The 21,137-nt window shown below is 41.8% G+C and overlaps 1 protein-coding gene across 3 annotated transcripts in view; it reads left to right on the plus strand.

The window, feature by feature from the left end:
- The window catches only part of LOC138600426 (phosphofurin acidic cluster sorting protein 1-like), a 72,484-nt gene that overhangs the window by 19,816 nt on the left and 31,531 nt on the right, over positions 1-21,137 (plus strand). For all 3 annotated transcript variants that reach the window (XM_069671848.1, XM_069671849.1, XM_069671850.1), the window contains exon 2: positions 20,342-20,429. In XM_069671848.1, the coding sequence (XP_069527949.1) occupies positions 20,342-20,429 (88 nt within the window). The remainder of the gene's footprint in view (positions 1-20,341; positions 20,430-21,137) is intronic.

The following is a 21,137-nucleotide window of genomic DNA, read 5'->3' on the forward strand; positions in this document are numbered from 1 at the left end:
CCACCCACGTACAAAAAAGCGCACACTCGGATAGCTCAGTATAACAACATCAGAAAATGAAGTGCCCACCCACCTACACACAGTCACACGCTTGGATAGCTCCCCTGCTGTGGGCAAAAGCACACAGAGAAGAGCCGTGCCAGGATTTGGGTCTTGTTGAGCGCTGTGGTGAGCAATAGGTCTGCACACACACACACACACAAACGGACACTAACACACACACATATATTCGATTCACTTGGAATCACTTCTGCTCTGCTTTCAGATTAAATATGAGTCATAGCGCAGGAAAACACACACATAACGGAACTGTAAAAGCCACATAGTGCACGCTCAGTGGTGCATATACAGTATATAAGGTCCACACACATATTACCACTATGTTACATATTACCTTTAACCTACTTATGCCCATGTACGCTCACCCACTCTGCTTCTCCCACACGCTCACTCTGACACACACATTTACGCTCTCATCTGCGTCCACACATGTGCCCGCAGACTGACGCGCTTATTCATCAGCAAAACACACACATGCAGGCGTGGGAGAGCATCGCAGCGTAAGTAGACATGGCACAGGCAGGGTGTGTGTGTGTGTGTGTGTGTGTGTGTGTGTTAAGCCACACTGAGGTCAGAAACCTCAGCGATCTTGTAAGCTGATTGTGTTGATATTTGGCAGCTCGAGGCATCTTCACACATTCAATTTGGGAGGCGTACGAAGTGCCTTTCAAAATAAAGGTCACACAACTTTCAAAGCCGACCGCAATTTCTTTCATAGTTTTTAAATGTAATAAATCTTGTTAAAGGGGATGGTGCTTTGATGCACGGCAGGTTCCCTTCAGGGGCATCCCCGAGGGAGGTTTGGGCGAGGTCTTTATCAGTCATTGTCATCTCTTTGGTTGAATCAGAACGATCCGGAAGCTTCTTACCCCATGATCAATGTGGTTACTAAATGATGGTTTAAATAGATTCCCCAACCTCTGACTAAACGGCTTCAGCAAGTTCCTGTTCTTCCTGTTTCCTTAGAATTAGATCTTGGCCGATACTCGCATTCTGGGGTCGATTCTGTTATTTTGACTGCTAGCTGGAGAGGTGCCAGTTCATTTCCTGGGCACTGGCGAGGTGCCCTTGAGCAAGGCATGCCCCCTCACTCTGACATCTCTCCATAATGCATGCACATAGGTTCCTGTTTGTGCATGTGTGTATTTCAGGCCTGTGTGTAGCACGTTTCTAATTATAACAGATATAAATATCCTGCCTATGTTTTTTGTGACTAAGACGCTGCTGAAGCTGACTTGGAAAGATTTGGCTGATTAATAGCTTTGTCTATATGTTCCTTTTTTTCCTTTATCAGCCTACATGAGTCTCATGTTTTTCCCTCTCACGAGTTTTCCATAAGCACATTTCAACACTTCCAGCTGACTACCTTCTTAGTGTTTCATGTCAAGTCACTATCTTTTCTAAAAAAAATATGTAACTGGTCTAGCAGCCCCTGAAGCCCGACCAAAACATTGTGAATTTACAGATTTTTAACGTAAAAATGCTGTTTTTTTATGGATTTAAACACTGGCATGTTTGTTTTGCTCATGAGAAAACCTCCTGGTAAAAACCTTGTGAACTACAAAAACGAAAGGGTCGTTTTTGTAAAGTTTACAACAGCAAAAAACAAATAGATTCGACCGACAGAAGGCCAGAACACTCAGAGACGGATGATTTAAATCGTCTCCTTAATAAGGCCAGGTCTATTTTCAAATGACTTCTCTGCGCTATTTCTTGTAATGTATTGCCAATATATTTGCAACAAGCTAATACACTTTTTCTGCCACAGTGAGCGAGTGGTCGAGCAAGTAAGAGAGAAAGCGCGGCAGAGTGATTGTAAATACGAGCGGAGCAGAAAACGTTTGAGGCTGAAGCCAGCGCTCCCCACAACGGGGCCACCCTTACCCCCAAGGCCTTGAGCCAGACCTGGATGTTACCCCCTATTTTGACAGCCAGAGAAAGGTGACTAGATCTGTTTCTGCATGCACAAACTTTATTTTGCTCCAGCTCAACTCAGCCCTCTTGTCTATGCGACGCATTGAGGCATTTCCGTAAGAGTCACCTCAGCCCTAATATTTCCTCTTGATTGAGGCGACTGCAGAAAAACCTCACACAGGTAGGATGTAAAAAGGAAGGAGCGTGCCTAGCATTTGGCGCTCCTTTTTCCACTACAATCCAAAATGCAGCCAATGTCTTGAAGCCTCATTGTTGAATCAGAGGTGACATCAATGAACTGTCATAGTTTGGGAATCCCTGAGCTAATATTTGCCAGTCAGCCACTTCTGCCCTTATTAAATGAAGCAATTTCTTCTAACATCAGCTTATGTGGTCCTGGTTACACAGTGTGGAGGATCCATTTTACAGACAGCGTTCACAGTGTGACCTCTTCCTCCTTTGTATTCTTTTTCCACGGTAACGATCCACTTCTCATTTTTAAGATACATTTTTTTTTGGGTTCTGTTTTCAGAAAGAGACAGGAAATATATAAAAAACTGACGAGAAACACAACTTAAAAAGGGAATAACAAATTCATACAAGTCCACTAGGCCCTGGGTCCTTTTACAGTGTGTTGTTACTGCTGCTACTTTCTGTGCTTTAGAGGTTTTTTAAGGTAAAACCATTTCATCATAGCTACAGGTGGAACCATTGCTATACTAATGATAAAGCATGGCAGAAAGGCGGTATGTTATATTAATGGGGCTCTTTATTATTTTCATCTCGAGGACAGAATCTTTCTTTATGGCCCACACTTAAAACATATTAAAAGACAGCGAGCAAAAGTATATTACCAGAGCGACCAGACAAGCACCATAAAGTAAAGATAGATGTGAAGGAGGGAGACAGAACACACAGAGGGCAGACGGGACCGGAATAACACAAAATCAATCCAAATTGTATATTAGAGAAAGATAGAGGGAGCAAAGAGATGGAGATCGAACTGGGAAAAAGATAAACAAACATAAGAAGCAGCATACCGGGTAGACGCATTCAACAGGGCGGGGAGGGTCGATGGATTAAGCAGGAGCAGGGTGCTATCAGATGAGACAGATGGAGAGTCGCGGATCGCCGGAGGAGAAATGGAAAAAGCCCTGAATGAGGAGAAGGGAGCGGGCAGGAGATGAGAAGCAGACGGGGAGACGGCGCTGCTTTTTGTTGGCGGACAGTGGTGGACAGCTTGTGGAGCTGGGAGAGATAAGAAATGGGGGTGAAATTGAAGAGTAATGAGACAAAACGCCCGCAGAAAAACACAGATTTGGAAAATGCATTGTGTCAGAGGGAACGTGACACTGTTGTTAGAGCTTCTGATGGCGGAATTCCACCTTAAAAATGAATATCAGACGATTTAGATGTAACTGAATCACAAAATGTCAAAATTATTATTAGATTCAGCAGCGTGGAAAAGGGAAATGTCAGACACCGGCTGGATTGACTGTCTGCTTCATTTCACGTCTAATCTTCCATAACAGAATATTCTGGAACAAACCAAACGTCTCTTTTATCATCCAGCTGCTGCACTACGACTAATGTCTCACTATTCATTTAATTATAGCCCCAAACTTCCAAAGCACTTCTCCTCGATTGCCACGAAAGCCCACGTGTACCCGAAACCAAAACAGCCAAAGGAGATGGGGAGATTAAGAAAAGACAGGCGGTGAGGCCATTAGCTGATGAGAGGTAGTTTAATGTTACGTCGTTCTTTGTTATAGACTCTCACCTTTTATGTCAAGGTGAGTTTTGGATCTATTAATGTCCCTCCTTTTTTTATTCACAGTGCAGATGTGAAAAAGCAAGAATTCAGAGGAGCCAAAAAGTGCATTTTTAGACAAACCAATTTTATTTTAAGCCGGAGATTATTCTTTTTCTGTCCCTTTCTTACATCCTTTCAACAGCCTCTAACAGACAAAAACAACATCTGACAGTCTGAGCTTTTGTTCCTGTTCACAGGGGACTTAAAAGAGCGTCAGACTGAATGAATCGGCAATGCACACAAATTCAAGATATTTTTCTCAGACCTTTTCAGGCTCTTTTAAGAGACTCTGACATAACATTTTCCACCCTGATATTATATATTTAAAAGCCCAAACTAATGAGGTCTGTAGCTCTGCAAGGCAGGCCGCACCAATGGACCCATTTATAGGTGAGGGAAAGTCTTGGATACATTAATGCCTGTAAACGAGCGTTTAACCCCAATTAATCCCAGTTAACCCTGTTTAACACCCAGATGTGATAGCTGGGAAATTTAAAGTATCACCTGAGCACTGCGATCTCCGCAGTGTATCTGTAATTTAGATCTTTATTGCTGGATGTTTTAAGCTTTATGGCATTGAGAAGTTGATATGAAGGATGAACCACAAGTAAAAGTATATTATATTTACTGTTCAAAATCAGGCTTTGTTATACATTATAGACCGATATTTTATAGATAGATTAAAGACCGATATTTTACAGAAAGATTTAAGACCGATATTTTATAGATAGATTAAAGACCGATATTTTATAGAAAGATTTAAGACTGACATTTTGTAGACCTTTTTAAGACTGATATTTTATACACTGATTTATGGACTGATATTTTATAGACAGATTCAAGGCTGATATTTTATAGACCCATTTAAGGCCAATAATTTATAGGCCTATTTCAGACTGATATTTTATAGGCAGATTTAACACCGATATTTTGCAGACAAATATTTATATTTTATATGATATTTTATAGACAGATTTAAGACGGATATTTTATAGACAGATTTAAGACCAATATTTTATTATTGACTAATTTTAAAAGAAAAAAACTTTGACAGATTACTGATATTGTGGCCAATAAAGTTAATTTTGTAGCTGGAATGAAAATAGAAAATGTCTTATTTCTCTATCCATATAACTGCAAAAAATATTCACCAAGCTGCTTTCTTAAACAAATAACTCAATACTAATATTTACAAAGGTTTACATATCAGCGCATAATCAGAAATGTATACGCCAATAGCAATATATAGCTAGGATAGACTCATATACTCTTATTGGCCCCATAATTTTGGCCAGCAGATATTAGACAGGCTGTAACACTTTATGTAGTTCAGATACACTTACATGTTACTCACTTGGTGGGAGTATTTGTTTATTTAATTATGAACTACATTTCCTTTCATATTATTAAAGATATATAATGAGAGATTCTACTCTTACTGCAGTGAATATAAAATGTCCATGTTTCCATCAACAATAAGCACTGTAAAGAAATGTTATAGGATATTGCTAGATATTTCATTGTAGTGCATCTGTAATATCAACACGACCCATCCTGCAGACACACTCTGGCTGCCTAAACCTGCCGGAGGGATGCAGCAGCGATCAATACGCACTATATTAAAAGCTGCTGGATTAGTGTTCTGTTGCTCTGCTCCTTCCTCCTTTTTTCTCATCCTCTCCTTCTCCATTTCTTCGCCTCCTTCTATCTCTCTTTGTCGGAGCTAATAGTAAAAGCATTCATGCATATTGATTAGCCGAACCACAATTACCGTCTTCCGTGTTCGTGTTTGTCTTCTTCCCTCCCGGTGTTGAGCAGGTTGGTCGGACAAACATTGATAACACATTGATGTGTGCGTGTGTCGACTGTAACCGGGGAGAGATTATATGCCGGTGGGCTGTTGATGATGTGTGTGTTGACTCATCGCTCACAGCACATCATCCAGAAGTTTCCCCCATGACTCTGATTAGAAACTGTTGCTACTGAGCGAAGCTGCGTCTGAATACTAATGTTACCACAGTGGGGGTTTTAGCCTTTTCAGGAGCTGCACAACCATGCTCACACAAATCTGATCTGCTAGACACTTTTTAAACAATTCCCTTAGACTTTATCATTTTCTTTCACATACACTTCTGTTGATCAAATACCTTGCTGATCATTTTCACCATAATGTTAGTGCTGAATAATGGTGTTCCTGACTTTAAAGGTTTTGTTCAGACCGAGCTTAAATCAGATTGGATTCTCAAAACCTTACCTGTTAAGCAAAGCCATCTACAAGCTGTAAAAAGTACCATGGTTAAATTTAGCAGCTTCACTGTTTGGACTGTAATTTTGGTTTAGAGCAAATATTTGACAATCGAAAGGCAGATTTTTTTGGCGCATCTCCGTAATGACTCAAACTACTGCTCCACAGGTGCGGCTGCGGCTCTTTAGGCAGCCGAATTGTTGACCAACTGAAACAACAGCATCTCAAGCTCCATGAGTCAGAGGATGTTAAATGTGAATACTCCCACGTGCAGATGATATTTGCTTTTATTGACGTAATTTTTATTCACAAGTCGTTGAAGAAACATGCCAATTTTCATTTTAGTAGGCGTGAGAGATGGCTGACAATCTCCAACCTAAGCCATAGAGTCCTCAATCTTAACAGGAAACCCAAGTACAGAATGCTAAACTCTTAATCTAAACCATCTAAACCGGTCCAAACCATTGATGACTTGGTTTGGAAGAGATTATTTTGCAAGATTTAAAAACAAAGTTAAAAGTTCATACCTTCAGTAAAGCAGTTTGTTTGCTTATAAGCAATGCATTTACAATGTCAAAATCACAATGGACAGTGCCAATGGAAAAAATCAATCAATCAAAACAATAATCAGTGGAGCAAATCCAAAGACATTTACCTTTTTATTCCATGCTGGCATATTTTTTTTGTCAAAACTGAGACTCAGAGCACTGTCTCGGAACCATGTCGTATTTGGGTGTGTCATGCTTCTAGCAGCTAGCATTATAACACCACTATCCCTAGGTTGTGTTAATTTTCAGACCAAAGTGCAGAACCCCAAAAGGCCTTTGCACAGACTTTAACAGAATTGTAGAGCGGCAAAAATGCTTCTTTCATTCTGTTTTTGTGAAGGAATTTAAGTTTCCAATGCCGACAAAACACATTACACTCCTCCATGCGTAATCACAACTGCAGTGTGTTAAGTTTTCTCCTCCCTAATAGTGTTTTCCAGATTGTTCTACCAGATTGCCTATTCATTCTCACATTACCGGTGCATTAGTCTGCTGCACCACTGTGTCTGTGAGGAAGGAGGAAGCCTCACTGGAGTCTGACTGCTGATGTGACCGGCATCCTAATCATGTGTACCCAGGCTAGAGGGGGCCTTTACATTTACACCTACGGTACACATACACATAGTACTAGCTCTCGATGTGCTCCAAACCCATCTTCAGACTTAACACAATTTCTCTCCTCAGTGATTGATCCCATAGCAACCCAACGCCACGCCACGCCTCATCCTCCTTGCTCCACTCTGCAAGCCCCGCCCCCTACGGCAGCTCATTGGCTGTCACAGAGCTGTCAGAGGGTCATGGAGGAGAAGGAGAGCAGACTGCAGAGCTTTATGACTCATTCTGCTCTGCAGGCAGGTTGAGCTCCTTTAGACGGGGGCTCAGTGAGGAAAACGCAGGTGTTTGGCTCTTTGGTGATCTCACAAGACAGAGATCCACTGGAAAGTCTAGATCAAATAGTGGGATGATATTACAAATGCTGTGCAGCTAATGAATTTCACCAAGCGCCTATATGAAGTGTTATCCTAGCCTCTGCAGAATAATGTTGTATTCTTCTATGAGGGATAAGCAGGAAAATGTCCCCTTTTTGTGACTCATAGCTAGGTTTGCATAATACGAGAAAAATGCAATGCAATTCAATATTGCGATAACGATATGTATCGCGATAAATAAACAAATATTAAAACGTACTTACTAGTTATTTTACTCCTTGCGATAAATTCAGACTTTTGCGATGTGTTAACTGCAAGCGCATATATTGAAATAACGATGAGATTGCGATTTTTTTGGCACAGCCCCATTCAGTTACTTTACTTGCTATCTTGTTCTTCGCTGTAGCGTTGTAACATATTATTTGTTCCTACAAGGTTTACAAAGGGTACTATGGCCTCGATTTCATCAACCGTATCAACAATCTTTTGCCACATATAATTATGAGGTTTTAAAAAATGGATTGGTACGGGTAATACAACATGTTACTTATTATTACCAGAAGAATTTCAGAAGATACCAAGCAGAACGAGGTAGCTAGACCTTTGTACAACAGTTCTTCATTGCAAAGCCATCGACTATTTTCATCGCCAGCTTGTGTCACAAGATTATATGATTTTAAATGTTTAGCCTTGGGTCATCAATGGGAAAGAGTCAATATGGCTAACACTATTTCAAAACAACTGAGAATTTATGGATAAATCTTCAACTATTAATCGTTTAAGTTTGTTAATAGAGCAAAAATATCTCACATTTGCTGACGATTAGCTGCTTTTTATTGCAAATTGAAGATCTTTGACTGTTAGTTCCACGTCTAACAGATGACATAGAAATGATTTGTTATTAAACATAATCAAAAGTAGCAGCTCTGTTTTGTGAACCATTTGTGAACCATTTTTTGTTACAAGCATCTTTGACTTCTGGCAACACAGGAGTAAAATCAATGCTGACAGTTTCTGCGTCTGTTGGACCACAGAAGAAGATAATTGGATGATTATCTTTGCTCCTCTTTGATGAGTAATGACTCTGAGGCATTCAGTGACTTAATGTAAAATGATATAATACCTTTCAGAGTAAAATAAGACTGGTTCTTCCTTTATGACGCAGATAGGGCTCATACAGTTAACCAACATTTTCTGCTATGTTTCCCAGCAGAATCAGAAATTGACAGGCACCCAGTCATTTTTCTACGCTGTGAACAAATTGCACATATAAAGTGTCAACCACACTCATACATTAGCGTTACACCTCACTGAATTTAAGCTCATGGTGTGCTGTCAATCACCCTCACTGTGTAATAAGAGGAGTCATGTTGCTTTGCATGTTAATATAAACGCAAAAAATGATTCAGCGCTGCTCCTCCAAACTGTTGACATCTTCACAGGCTGTCTCCACTCAGCCCAGAGCTATTTTAAGACTGTTGTTAGTGAGGAACCAAATGCTTGGTATTTTTTCTGCCTGCGAGCATCCACACGACAAGATACTGTTGACTCGCTCTCCCTTTCCTCCATTCTTTCTTTATCTCGTTCTGCTTCTGTCTCTGCGCTGTGTTTGCCTGCGCCTGCTTGTGTGTGCTCTGGATTTCATGCCCAAGTTAATTTGAATTAGCAAATTCTTCTTTTGTGCCCCTGTTTGTGTGTATACTGTATATGTGTGTACATAAGGGTGTCACGGGCCAATTTGTGGAGAGTGCTGATAAGCTTATGGGGGACCTTGGGATCAAACCCCCACCATGTTGGGTTTTAAACCACACTGGCTCCTATCTTCACTTGAAAACACACACAAACACGTAAAGCTCAAAGTCTAAAAATTTGTGGGTCATCAAAATTAGATCATGTGGTTTACAGGTTGTGGTTTGTTAGACAAAAGTGTGTGTAGGCCACTAAGCTCAGCTATAAATGTACTGAGATCAAAGTGACTAGAAAGGTAGCAAACAAGTGGTTAAAGGGGAAATAGGGTTTGGCTGACTTTACTCTAACTGCTGGCAGCAAATTGCACACACATGGTCACCTTCTGGTGTTTGTTATATCCTTGTGTTTTTGTGTGTGTGTTTGTTTGTAATTAACCCTTAGCTAAGCCTGCAGCAAGAGTAACTATCTGCGAGGTGAACGATGCACGTGTCTGTTGTGTCTGTCCATGTGTGCATTGCCTTTAGGTTTCTGTGCTACATTTTTTCTAATCTTGGACAAGGCCTTGTCTTATACCCGCTTTATCTGTTGGTACATTAAAATACTAGAATTGAATTTCTAGAATATCTCTTTACCATCTATAACATTGTGTCTCTGTAACAGAAATGAGGAGCGTTTGGCCCGCCAGTGCGGACTAATCCATGTTAAGGAATGATAATGAGTTTGGAGGAGAGGAGGCCAATATAAAAGGAGGGTGAGACTCTTACTCTCTCTGTCAGCGGCAGTTCCAGCACAGCCATTGATCACAATTACCAAAGAGAGGAAGGGACGCCAGGTTACTTAAGAGAGGAGATGGGGTGGAGCTGGGGCTATAAGGGAAGGAGGGAGGTTGAATTACCGTTACGTGATGGAGGGAGGACGGCTTGAGTCGTCCTCAAGTAAGGGAGGGGACGGAGCCTTAATGACAAGACGAAAAGACAAAGACAGGTGATGCAGGATAAGAGGAAGGATAAAGCTCATAAAATAAAGGGGTTAGATTGAAGGGAGGGAGTGAGAACACAAAGAGAGTTGAGATTAAGGAAGGTGAAAAGCTATAAATAAATAAAGGGACATTGGACCGTTTCCCTGCACTTAACATGTTGTTTTGCTTGTATGATATGGGAAGGTCAAACCTCCCTTGATGGACTGTTGTCAAGGGAACCATAGGCACCTTCCTCTTAAAGCCACAGGAAATCACACCCACACACTCACACAAGCCTCACACACTTATTATTCAAAGATCCCTTTGAAGCACAACTTGACGTTTTTAAGCCTACATTTCTCATCCACATTATTTTGTATCATTGTGAAAACTGATGCCCTAGTTTCAATGAATGTTGTGCTGAAATGATTGGTAAAAAAAAGATTAGTAAAAATCAATTGACACTTTGATAATCACTTTATCATTCAACTCTTTTGTTGAGCAAAAACGTCAAGAATTTTCAAGCGTTTCCAAGCTAGCAGTTCTTTGAGGGAGTACTTAGGCACAGTGGTGCTTTGAGCCAAACATTTTTTAGCTTAGCACGTATGCCAGCTAGCATGCTTATATTTGCTAATTACCACTTAACAAAAACAACAGAGAAGGATGATACGAGTCTTTTTAATAAATGGCCTTAAACCAAAAGTATTGGACAATAAGATTTGACCTGTGGAGGGCGCTACAGAAAAAGTCAGAGGATCACCAAAGTTGTTACAGTTGATCTCGAGGGGGACATGAATGGGTGCACCAATTTTTATGCCAATCCATCTTATATTTGTGGAGATATTTCACCCAAAAGTCGGGGAATAATCAGAGACTTTAGGATGCATTTTCTTGGAACCATGAATACAACGTTTTGTGACAATCTGCCAAGTAGATTTTGTGATGGAGGGAAATCTTTGCACTACAGGTGGGACTTGTGGAAAAGACAGAGGATCACCAAAGTCTGTAGGTTTTGTCCTCTTGGGACCATGAACGTTCGTACAAAATTAACTGACAATCCAACAAAGACTTTTTGAGATGCTTCAGTTTGTGTAGAGCTTTGCACTAGCGTTTTAAAAAGATTTTCTGGTTGTATCTTGTAAAATCTTTGGACATTTTTCACCTTTTGTCACCTATTATTAATCATTTTCTTTTTTCATTTTTTGGAACTAAATGGGCACTTCAGGTTTTCTTCATATTGTAAGCGTTTTCTCTGAAGGGCTGTTGACTTGGCTTGACACACAGTAATACTACTTTTGAAAAGAACAGTGCAAACCTTTTCACATTGCTTGCCATTGTTATTTCACCCTTTGGGTTTTGGACAAAAATATTAATAAGTTATGTAAGGCAATAAAAAATGTAGAGATTTAATTGGCTAAAGGTTATTAAACTGAGAAATAAATGAATTACATGAGCCCCAAATGAGACAAGCTTTTTGCATCTTGCTTTTCCTTCTGGTTGGTTGATATTTAATATTGTTTCATGGCTGAGTCTTTGTGTGCTGGTGTGCAACTACATTTGTAATCTTTGAAAGACGTGCCGCCTCTGTTTATTCAGAGACTGGCCTTTCCAGAATGTCAGAGGTCAATCTTCCCACAGACGTTATTGAACCATTCTTTCATCCACCCATGCAAATAAACAAACCAATAGCAGCGACTGCTGGGAAAACACCGGACGCTATCAAGCAGAGGGGCATTAAACATTTATTTAGTGGTGGTGAGAGAGACGGGGAGGTCTTCTCCAGTTTGGCCTTAGACTTTCTATGACAAACGGATGCACTCAGAAACTCCCTGGGGAGACGCATGCGCACAACACAAAACAGGGCATAAATAAAGGTCCCAAGTGTGGATATCTTAGTCGGCCATTATACCAAGGGCTTCTTCCAATAGCTAACATGTGTCTATTTCAAATGCTAATATTGCAGTAAGGATGCAATTTATTGCGCAGCCCTACACTGAACACTTCCTTTCTTTCAGTCAGACAGCTCACATTTGTAATAGTTTGAAATGCAGCAGCAGAACACAGCTTGTGTTTGGCATCTCGGCTCCGACCTCATCACTCCTTGATTTCTTGTACATGTAGTAATTTGAGGAGGGATGAGATAATATCTCAAACCCCCTCTAGCCGGAGCCTGCAGGTGGATGCTCTGGGTGCCGGTGGGGCGGAAAGGATGAGCGCAGTGCTGGTGCGGGGCAGCGGCGGCAATGAGCAAAGGGGGAGACCGGAAATCCTGCAGCTTAAATAGACCGCAAGTTGGGAGGAAGTGTTGACGAAATGATGCATGTCAAGTGTGGAATCAGTGCAGCCTGAGTTGCCTGCCTGAACTAGCTCGCAGCTGTCTTTTCTTTTGTTTTCTTACTACTTTGATTAACTGTTCTTAAATACAGTTGATTCAAAAAGCTGTGCAGTGAAGACTGGACGTGGAAACAGACACATTAATAACATTCAAGGCCAATAAAACTGTTAAATATTTACAACTACGTATCAGCCTTTTTGACATTCAGCGAATGAAAGCTTTCTCAGTATTGTTTTGTGAAGCTTGAAACGAGAATCATTGTTGTTTTGCGTCCCAAGAGATTCGGATCCCACTGGGAATTCATCAGAATCCCGGCTTAGCTAGCACTCTCCAAAAGACAAATTGGTTTGTTGTTTTTTTCCATTATGTGTTGCAGCCTGTAATTATATCCCCGCTGTTGTGTTGTTGCAGCAGGTTTGTAATTATTCGTGCCAGAAATTGGATGCCGTGCTCCCCATGTTTTCCATTCTTTACCGTACAAAACAAAGACTCCGTTTTCCACTTTCTCCTTCGCTCTTGTCTCTCCTTTTGTTCAGATTGATTTTAATGTGTTGTGACCGTCGAGATGTAGTGACAGGCTGTCGGGGGAGACGGGGCAGAGAAGTGAGAACCCGACCGACCGACCGACCATGCGATTCCCCTCGTCTGATATGGTGACAGACTGAGAGCTCGTCCAGAGGAATTAACAGTAGTTTAAAAATGAGTGCAGGGGTTATCACCAGGAAGCCCTTGCAAGTTTCCTGTGAGAGATGTGTCAGAAAATTATTAAAAACTAGCAGCTAGAGACCATAATTTTAACACGTATCCCTCCTTTCTTAGCTCATAGTGCGTCTGTTGTCGTCTTTTAGGATGATAACAGAAGAACAAAACAGGAATTCAGCACGATGCGTCAATGGGAGGCTTGTGTTTCAGCACTGCAGTGGTAATTCAGAAGTCCCACTGGTATTTGCATCCATTTACTAAGCAACAATAAAGTACACTCTGGCTATTTATTGTAACTTTATCTCAAGGGAAATTTTGAATTTGTCCAGCCGTTATACATCACGCAAGTAATGATCCACTGAGAGGCTGATTAGGAAACAAGTTAACACCTCATTACCAAAGGAAGTGGAGAGATTCTGCTGAGGTTTTTTCGCACTTTTCCAGGCCTGATTCGGTGTAGATCTGAGTCACAGACATCTTATTTGAGTTCTGATTTACAGCAGATTCAAGGAGGGGTTTAAGACCCTTCAGAAGCTATAACCTACAGCCATGATGTCGCTGATGAAGGCCCCAGAGGTGTCGTAAACATTTACTGTCTGGTCAGCTCTGTGATTGATCGCGCTCTGCTACAAACCAATGATGTCCTTCTAATATGAGCCAGCTGGAAGATTGACATCGTACTCAGAGGCGTCTTTGTAGATTCCCCCTCAAAGTATGGTACAGTTAAAGGACTCCCCATAATGTTTGATTTTACTTTACATGGCCAAATAAGCAATCTAAGTAATCGATGTGAAATTGAAATCAGCTTTTTTTTTTTTCATGGACAAACATTTAAAAATAGATACACCTGAAAAATATCTACGCTATAGCCATTATAGAGCTTCAGCTACAGTACCACACAATAACACTTTAATATAAGCCAAGTACAGCCTCACAAACACCCGCTGACACAGTTCAAAGTTCATTTGAATATCCATCATATGACTTGACTTGATGATACTGATGTTTAAAATGCTCCGCCCGTAGAAACCTCTGCTGCATATCAAATCAAGCGCTCCCTAAACAGCCACTCCCCCAGGGGGCGATGGAGAGGTTCTGGCTTCACTTTAGGGGGAGCTGGCATGTTGTGTCATTTGCGCCTACCTTGCAGCTGCAGTTTAAAGTGGACAGAGCATGTCAGTACCCAATCCGTCCCGGCTGCCCGATCCGTTCTGTGCATGCGCAAAAGTCAGCGCATGCGCAGAATTGAACCTGTTTTACGACACTGCCCGATCTGTTCCACGCATGCATCGCTCGACTCTAGAGATTTGTGTTCGTGTGCTGGCAGTCGAATTGGCGTATAACATTAGATTAGAGAGTTGTGTCATTGGGTTGGCTGTCAAATTAGCTAGTTTTACCAAATTAGCTAATTAGTATGTATGATACAGAGTTCTTTTAACAATCTATGTTAATAAAACAAGCAGTTGTGCAACTTTTCTGTGCTTTTATGTTGGCTAATAACGTCCACGTACTGTTATTTGTATTGCAGTGTAGTGTATTTGTCTAATATTGTGTTGTTAATAAAGTTATTTCAAAAAAGACTTGCTGCCGTCAAACGTTTACACGTGAGGTACAAATCGGGCAGGAATAAGTATGCGCATGCGCAGAACGGATCGGGAGCTTAAAATGTAAGTATCTTTTACGTCTTTGAAGTGTTGTTCGTTTGAACGTGTCATGTCGGCTGCTAACGGTTAGTCACGTTTTGAACGCTGCTCATTGTTACGCTAAAACAGGTCATTTTCAAGCAGGAACGCCAAACTTTATATTTTCTGCTTTTCTTTATCTCAAAGGTTTTTTAGGGTCGGCTCTTTCTCTTTGAACGGGAGATGTGTTTTGAATTTTCACTACATTCCTCTGTCTTTTTTTGGCTTTCAGTCTGACTCACTTCTCCTTAATCACCATCCATTTTCTCCCTCAGCGTCCCGCATCCCAAATCGACCTCTGGCACCCACCCTCCTCTGCCTCCTCTCCACCTTGATTCATCCACTCCCATCCAGCAGGTGTAAGCAGACGCTGCACTTAGCTGCCCTTTCTATCAGAGGAAAAAGATTGATTTGTTTTTATTCATAGCTTTGGCCTCTCCTGGACACTTTGATGTGGTGCAGAAAGCCTCGTGTTTGTCGCTGAGTGTTGCAGCGGTTGCATCAGCAGTCGGGGCCACTCGTCCGGTTTCAGTGTCGGGATGTGAGCGCTGAAAGAAAGATGAAAGGCTGCAGTGTGTGTGTGTGTGTGTGTTTAGGGGGGTTTAGAAGAAGGCTCAGGTGGAGAGGAGGCCCTTTTCTGTCCACTCTGTCTGCCTTTAATCTCCAGAGTTGTCATTAATGGTTTATATTTGAAGTTTATGTTTCAGCACTTAGACGTCACTTATACCACCCTGCCCTGTCTAGACTATTGATCTATGAAGGGCTTTGGCCATTGTTTTCCTTATTGATTGTGTTGATTGCTTTTTTTCTTGTTCTTTTCAGGCAGGGATCGAAGCGGGAATGTATCTTACTCCTGACAAATAAGATTCATAGCGTGCTGGTGGATGCTGACGTGCAGCTGGGGCTTTAGAAACATGATATACAGAACAGCGGCAGCGGTGGCAGAAACATGCAGCAGCAGTCACAGTAGCACAAGAGTGAGGGGGGCTATGGCACTGCACTGGTTATGTAGAAGGGAGAGCAGCTGAACCAGCTCTGTGCCTTATTTCTGTTCGTCATAGTCATTTAAAATCAAAGAATATAGTGAGAAATATAGTGTTGTTTTGCTTGTAGCCATCGCAGCAAGCCTTCTTTAATTAATTTCATCATGTGATTTGACGCCGGACGAGGACGAGGAGTTTCATGCACTCTTAGCATATTATTTTTTCTTGCTTAAAGAGTGGCTATTACGCTGTTTCACATTTTAAGACATATATATAATGTTACAGTGTTGGATGTTCAGACTAAACGTGGGTGAAGTTTCAAATCTGTAGGTAAAAGTATGTTGGAGTAATCAGCTCAGTCTGGAGGCTGCTGTGAACACCAGGTTTCACACTGTTTTTTCTACAGCAGGCTGCGGAGAGCTGGCCAATCAGAAGAAAGCGGGCTTGTAGGGGCGGAGTTTCTTAAAGGGACAGAGCTGTACGAGGGCGAAATTAGCATAATACCCCCCCCTTTAACATCACTTGCCCTAAACCTGAATTACCTCCAAACAACCAATGACGTGCCGTCTGGGGGGGCGGTGTTTAAATTTAACGAGTGACTCGCTCTCTTCCTGTATTAGTGAATGACGAGCAGCGTTTAGTACGCAAATAAACTTCTTTAGCCTTCATGACACGTTTGCACAAACAACACTTCAAAGACGTACATTTTGAACTCGTAGTGAAAAACAACAATCATTCACGAGGACAGCTACGCAGTCTCTTCCTGTTTCCAACAGCTTCTGTACGACAAAAGTCTCCATTTAACATGGTCACTCGTTGAACCGAAACACCAGTCTCTGTTGCTGCAAGGTAGGCGCTCTCCATCGCCCCCTGGGGGAGTGGCTGTTAGTTTGGGGAGCGCTTGATTTGATATGCAGCAGAGTTTTCTACGGGCGGACCATTTTAAATGTCAATATCGCCTTCAATCATGTTTATTTAATCGTGGGAAGCCAAAAGCGGGATCGGGATTAATATTTGATTAATTGTGCAGCCCTAATTTGTATCACATTTAAAGTGCTGGTATTGGTATTGTAATTTTTCAAACGAGACCCAACCCTAAATAAAATGTTGATATATGGCTGAATAATTGGCCTAATTTTACTCTATTTTATTGTATTTTTTGTCTCTTTTCTGATTCTGTAATTTCCATCATGTGCAGAGGAACAGCTGATGAGGAACAGAGAATAAGCCTCTCCTGGTCCACACTTATTAGAAATGTATTCGTGGGTCTTTAATTCTATATTTTGTTGTTGAAGTTTGATTCTAGACGACTTCTGCAATCAAATGTCATCATGCAGAATAAGAGTTGCATCTCTCTCCTCTCCTGAAGAAAAAAAGCCTCATTTCTGTTTTTTCAACCTCTTGATGTCAGACATTTAATCTCTCTCTCACCACACTTGTGTCAGCCTCTGTCATCCCCAGATCTCTCTCCTCTCTGTCGATGTGTCCCTCAATTTGCCGCCCCCTGCTCCCTTCATCTCTCGTCTGTCTTCATTGTCTGCCTGCTTGCTTGTTTCCTCCTCTCTGTATTCATCACTGTCTCTACATCTCTTATCGTCTCCCTCCATCTTCCTCCTTCTCTCTGCTCCTTTAACAGCCCGCCTGTCTCTGCCTCTTTCCTGCTTATCATTCTTTGACATAAAAGTCTATCACTTTCTTTTGAATTTCTCCTTTGTTTTCTCCCTGGCTCCCCTCAGCCGGCTCCTTCAGCTCTATTTTAGTGTTTCACTGTCTGTCTGTCGACCCCTGGGGATGAATTTTTGAACAGACTGACCCCTGGCTGCACAGCTGCTGCTTGGGTGTGTCTCTTTTCTCTGGTTATATTTCACTTCTTTTAAGCAGCTGGAAAGTCAACAGTAACCTTAGTAACCACATTTTAAAAGTATAAAAAATCTGTGTTAATCCAGAACCAAAATATTGACATGTAAGCGTCGGCTTTGAACTGGGCCTGCTACGTTTTGGTCTTTTTCAATTCAACGCCATATACCGGAGTATTTTAATTGTTTATTGGCATGAATAAAATACCAATATTGTATTAAGTGACAATCAGTATTTATTCTTAAAGTAAAGCATACAACATGAATTCTGTGAAACAATCACAGGAAAAAAACCCAGGTAGTTTTTCAGCTGTTTACACCAATGCCTGTTTATAAACATGGACGTGTCTCCTCCTCTTCTCGCTGTACAAAGATGAAGCCAAAATGCCCCCAGAAGCGGGGGCTGCCATCTTGCAGCCACGATATTGACGTCCCGCCCCTTCTGCTATCCAAAAAAATCTCCTTTAACTTAAAAATTTTTTTTTAGATAGCCAGGTTTCACACAGTTTTTTCTACACGCTGCACTTTGTGACATCACAAAGCTGGCCAATCAGAATAGAGCGGGCTTGTAGGGGCGGGGTTTCCTACAGGACTGAGTGGTTTCAGGCAGCACTGGTGTGAGAACAATATTTTTTAAACTGAAAATGTTGCTAAGCTACTCCACGGGTATCACAGAGTGAAATATGAAGCTTGAAATAAGCATAATACCCCCCCTTTAAACTTGCACTAGCTAGCTACACAGGGCCATCTAAGCTAACGTTGAAGGTGTATTCTCCTTGATGCCAAAGAATATTCTGAACTCAACATTCAGTGTAAACGCATATTTTCTCCTGGCAAAGCTTTTGATTGTGATTCTAAACAACTTCAAGAGGATTGAAGCGTCTGGTGTGTTTTTGAACAGTTCGAGCGTCTCTGTCTGAGTCCCTTCTTGTGCTGTTTTTGTGAAGAACGCAGCAGGAAACGTGTGGCTGAGTTCTTCCTACTCTTCTTTCTTCAATGTGTCTCACATGGGAGACAGCCAGTTTAATTTTGTATGCGTGTTTGTGCGCTGACGCAAGTGTTGGAAAAAGGACACTTTTACAAAAATAGCAAATCATTCTGTGTCCATTTTTCCGGGCTGAATTACATCTTTTATATTTTTCTATTTAAGTTCTCTTCAAGTGTCACTTATCATTTTATTTCTGCTTCATTTGAATGAGTCAGAGAGTGGATGACACATAATCAGGGCCACAGTTGAATTTTCAGCCATGACATCATACATTTATTGCAGCTTGTGCCGCTGATTGTCCAGTCTGCCCCACATCCACTCAGCTTATCAGATGTACCGAGATAAAAGTAATGCATTACAAACAGCAGTAAATCCTCCTTCATGACGGTCATGAAGTGTTTGTTCAAAGGGTTCAGAGAGGTGTTGAATCAACTTTAAGGCTGTGGATGTGTTGTTGTTTGACTGTCGTCTGTCATAGTGAGAGGCGTTTGTAATATTGAATCTTCTCTCAGTGAATTGATAAGAATTCTTCACAGCACCACAAACTACAGTCTGTAGAAATCACCATTATGTTAAATCAACACAATTAAGACAGTTGATACTTCCTTAAGGCCTGTACGATGCTGGTTAGTTTTAGTTAGGTGAACATAATACTTGGCATCTAAGGTAGCTGGAGTTATTAACCACATCAGCTTTTAACCAAATGTGACCGGTCCTGAACCCTACAAAACGTGTGCGAGGTGTAAACAAACAGCGCGTGCTTTAAATACACACACACACGCCGCAGTTTCGCTTCTCTGTTTCGCCTCTGTTACTACCTCCGATGCTGTCTCAGAAGCGAAACAACTTCGCCCCACCATTCCGCCTCCGTGTGTTTTACATTAAAGACGGGAAGTAACAGAGGCGTAATAATGCCACCTTGAACTGGCAGTGTAAAAAGGGCTAATTAGAGCAGGCCCCTGACTATGTTCGGTGCTAGAACAGTGCTTAATTCACTAGCGGTAGCGGAATGTGGGGGGAAGTCATATAGGTGCTTTAATCTATGTTGTCGAGTTGCAGGTGTTCACACTGAACGCGAAGCGAATATTCGCCTCGTGTTACTCGCGCGAGTTTGACCGCCGGATCAAAATGTGCGTTTAAATAACTAAATATTCGCCCTTCGCTTCCAGAATGGAAGAGAGGAAGCGGGGCTTATCTCCATGGTTACCAACGGCATCAGGTGAATCTCGATGTTGATAGGCTTTCGCTACACCACAAACTCACGCAAATTCGGGTTGCGATCATTCGCTATCATTCGCGCCGCTACTCGTGTCATTGCATTGACTTTGTTCGGAATCTCGCCGCATATTTGCGTCCCTTCGCGTGCGGTGTGAACGCACAGTTACACTTTCAACCTTTGACGTATGATGGAGAATGGCACGAATAACTCTTCATGGAGGCAGATCTATAACCAGTAAATCCTTAGTTTAACTGTTCCAAGGCTTATAGGTTGATATAAGTTGTGCTTTCTTCTGATGATATGTAGTCATCATTGCTATCGCTGCAACTCCCGTTCTTTGTCTCACATTGTTTTTACGAAGCTGCAACACTATGCTGACTTGTTGATGATGCTGAGTCGTCTCCTTGTGTTTGTCCGCAGGCTGTTCAACCTGACCTTGAAGAAGCTGATCATGCTGAAGGAGCTGGACAAAGACCTCACGTCTGTGGTCATCGCCGTCAAACTGCAGGTACGAGACTCAGCATTTGTCAGTTCAGCTTTCCTCAGCAAAATCGCATTTTCGGACTTTAATTTGTGTGTCGAAGCAGTCGATGTTCAAACGTTGCTGAACAGAGTACAGACAAAGTTAGTGTGGAGTTGTCGGGTGTTTTGCGGAGTCAGGTTATTGGATCTGTTTGTTTACAGCCAAAACACTTTCTGCGAGACCTCCACAGCTGTGTGCTCGAAATGACTTTTCTTTACGTTTTTAACGTAGCATCAGAAAATACTAAGCTCTGTTGGAGTGCAGTCCAAATATTCCAAAGACTTTAGTGTGTCCCTTTGATTCTCCCCCTCTCCTCGTTTGCTCCATCTTGTCCATGATTAAAGAAAAGCAGTGACGTCTTCACTCAAACATAAAACACTCCTCTCTCCAGCTCTGGCTCCTCTCCCGGTTCCTCCTCCTTGGCTTGTTTTCTCTCTTCTCCATCTTGTTTTCTATCCAAGTATACCATAAACTCTCTGTTCTTTCTGACCCGTAATACGCTGCAAGCTGTCTTAATTCTTCTTCCATGCTGCTGCTGCCACACACTCAATCTTCCCTCTCCGCTCCCTCCTATCAGTCACTTCCCTCCTCCTTCCCGACCTCCTCTGCTCCCACGCTTCCCTCGCTGCACGCGGCTGATTCATTGTTCTGACTCTGCTGTGGCCTCGGCATGCTAGCGCTAATCTTGCCATC

Source organism: Semicossyphus pulcher, unplaced genomic scaffold (assembly GCF_022749685.1).
Source record: "Semicossyphus pulcher isolate SPU_LCO1_2020_fin unplaced genomic scaffold, fSemPul1.0.p SCAF_21, whole genome shotgun sequence".
NCBI lineage: Eukaryota > Metazoa > Chordata > Actinopteri > Labriformes > Labridae > Semicossyphus > Semicossyphus pulcher.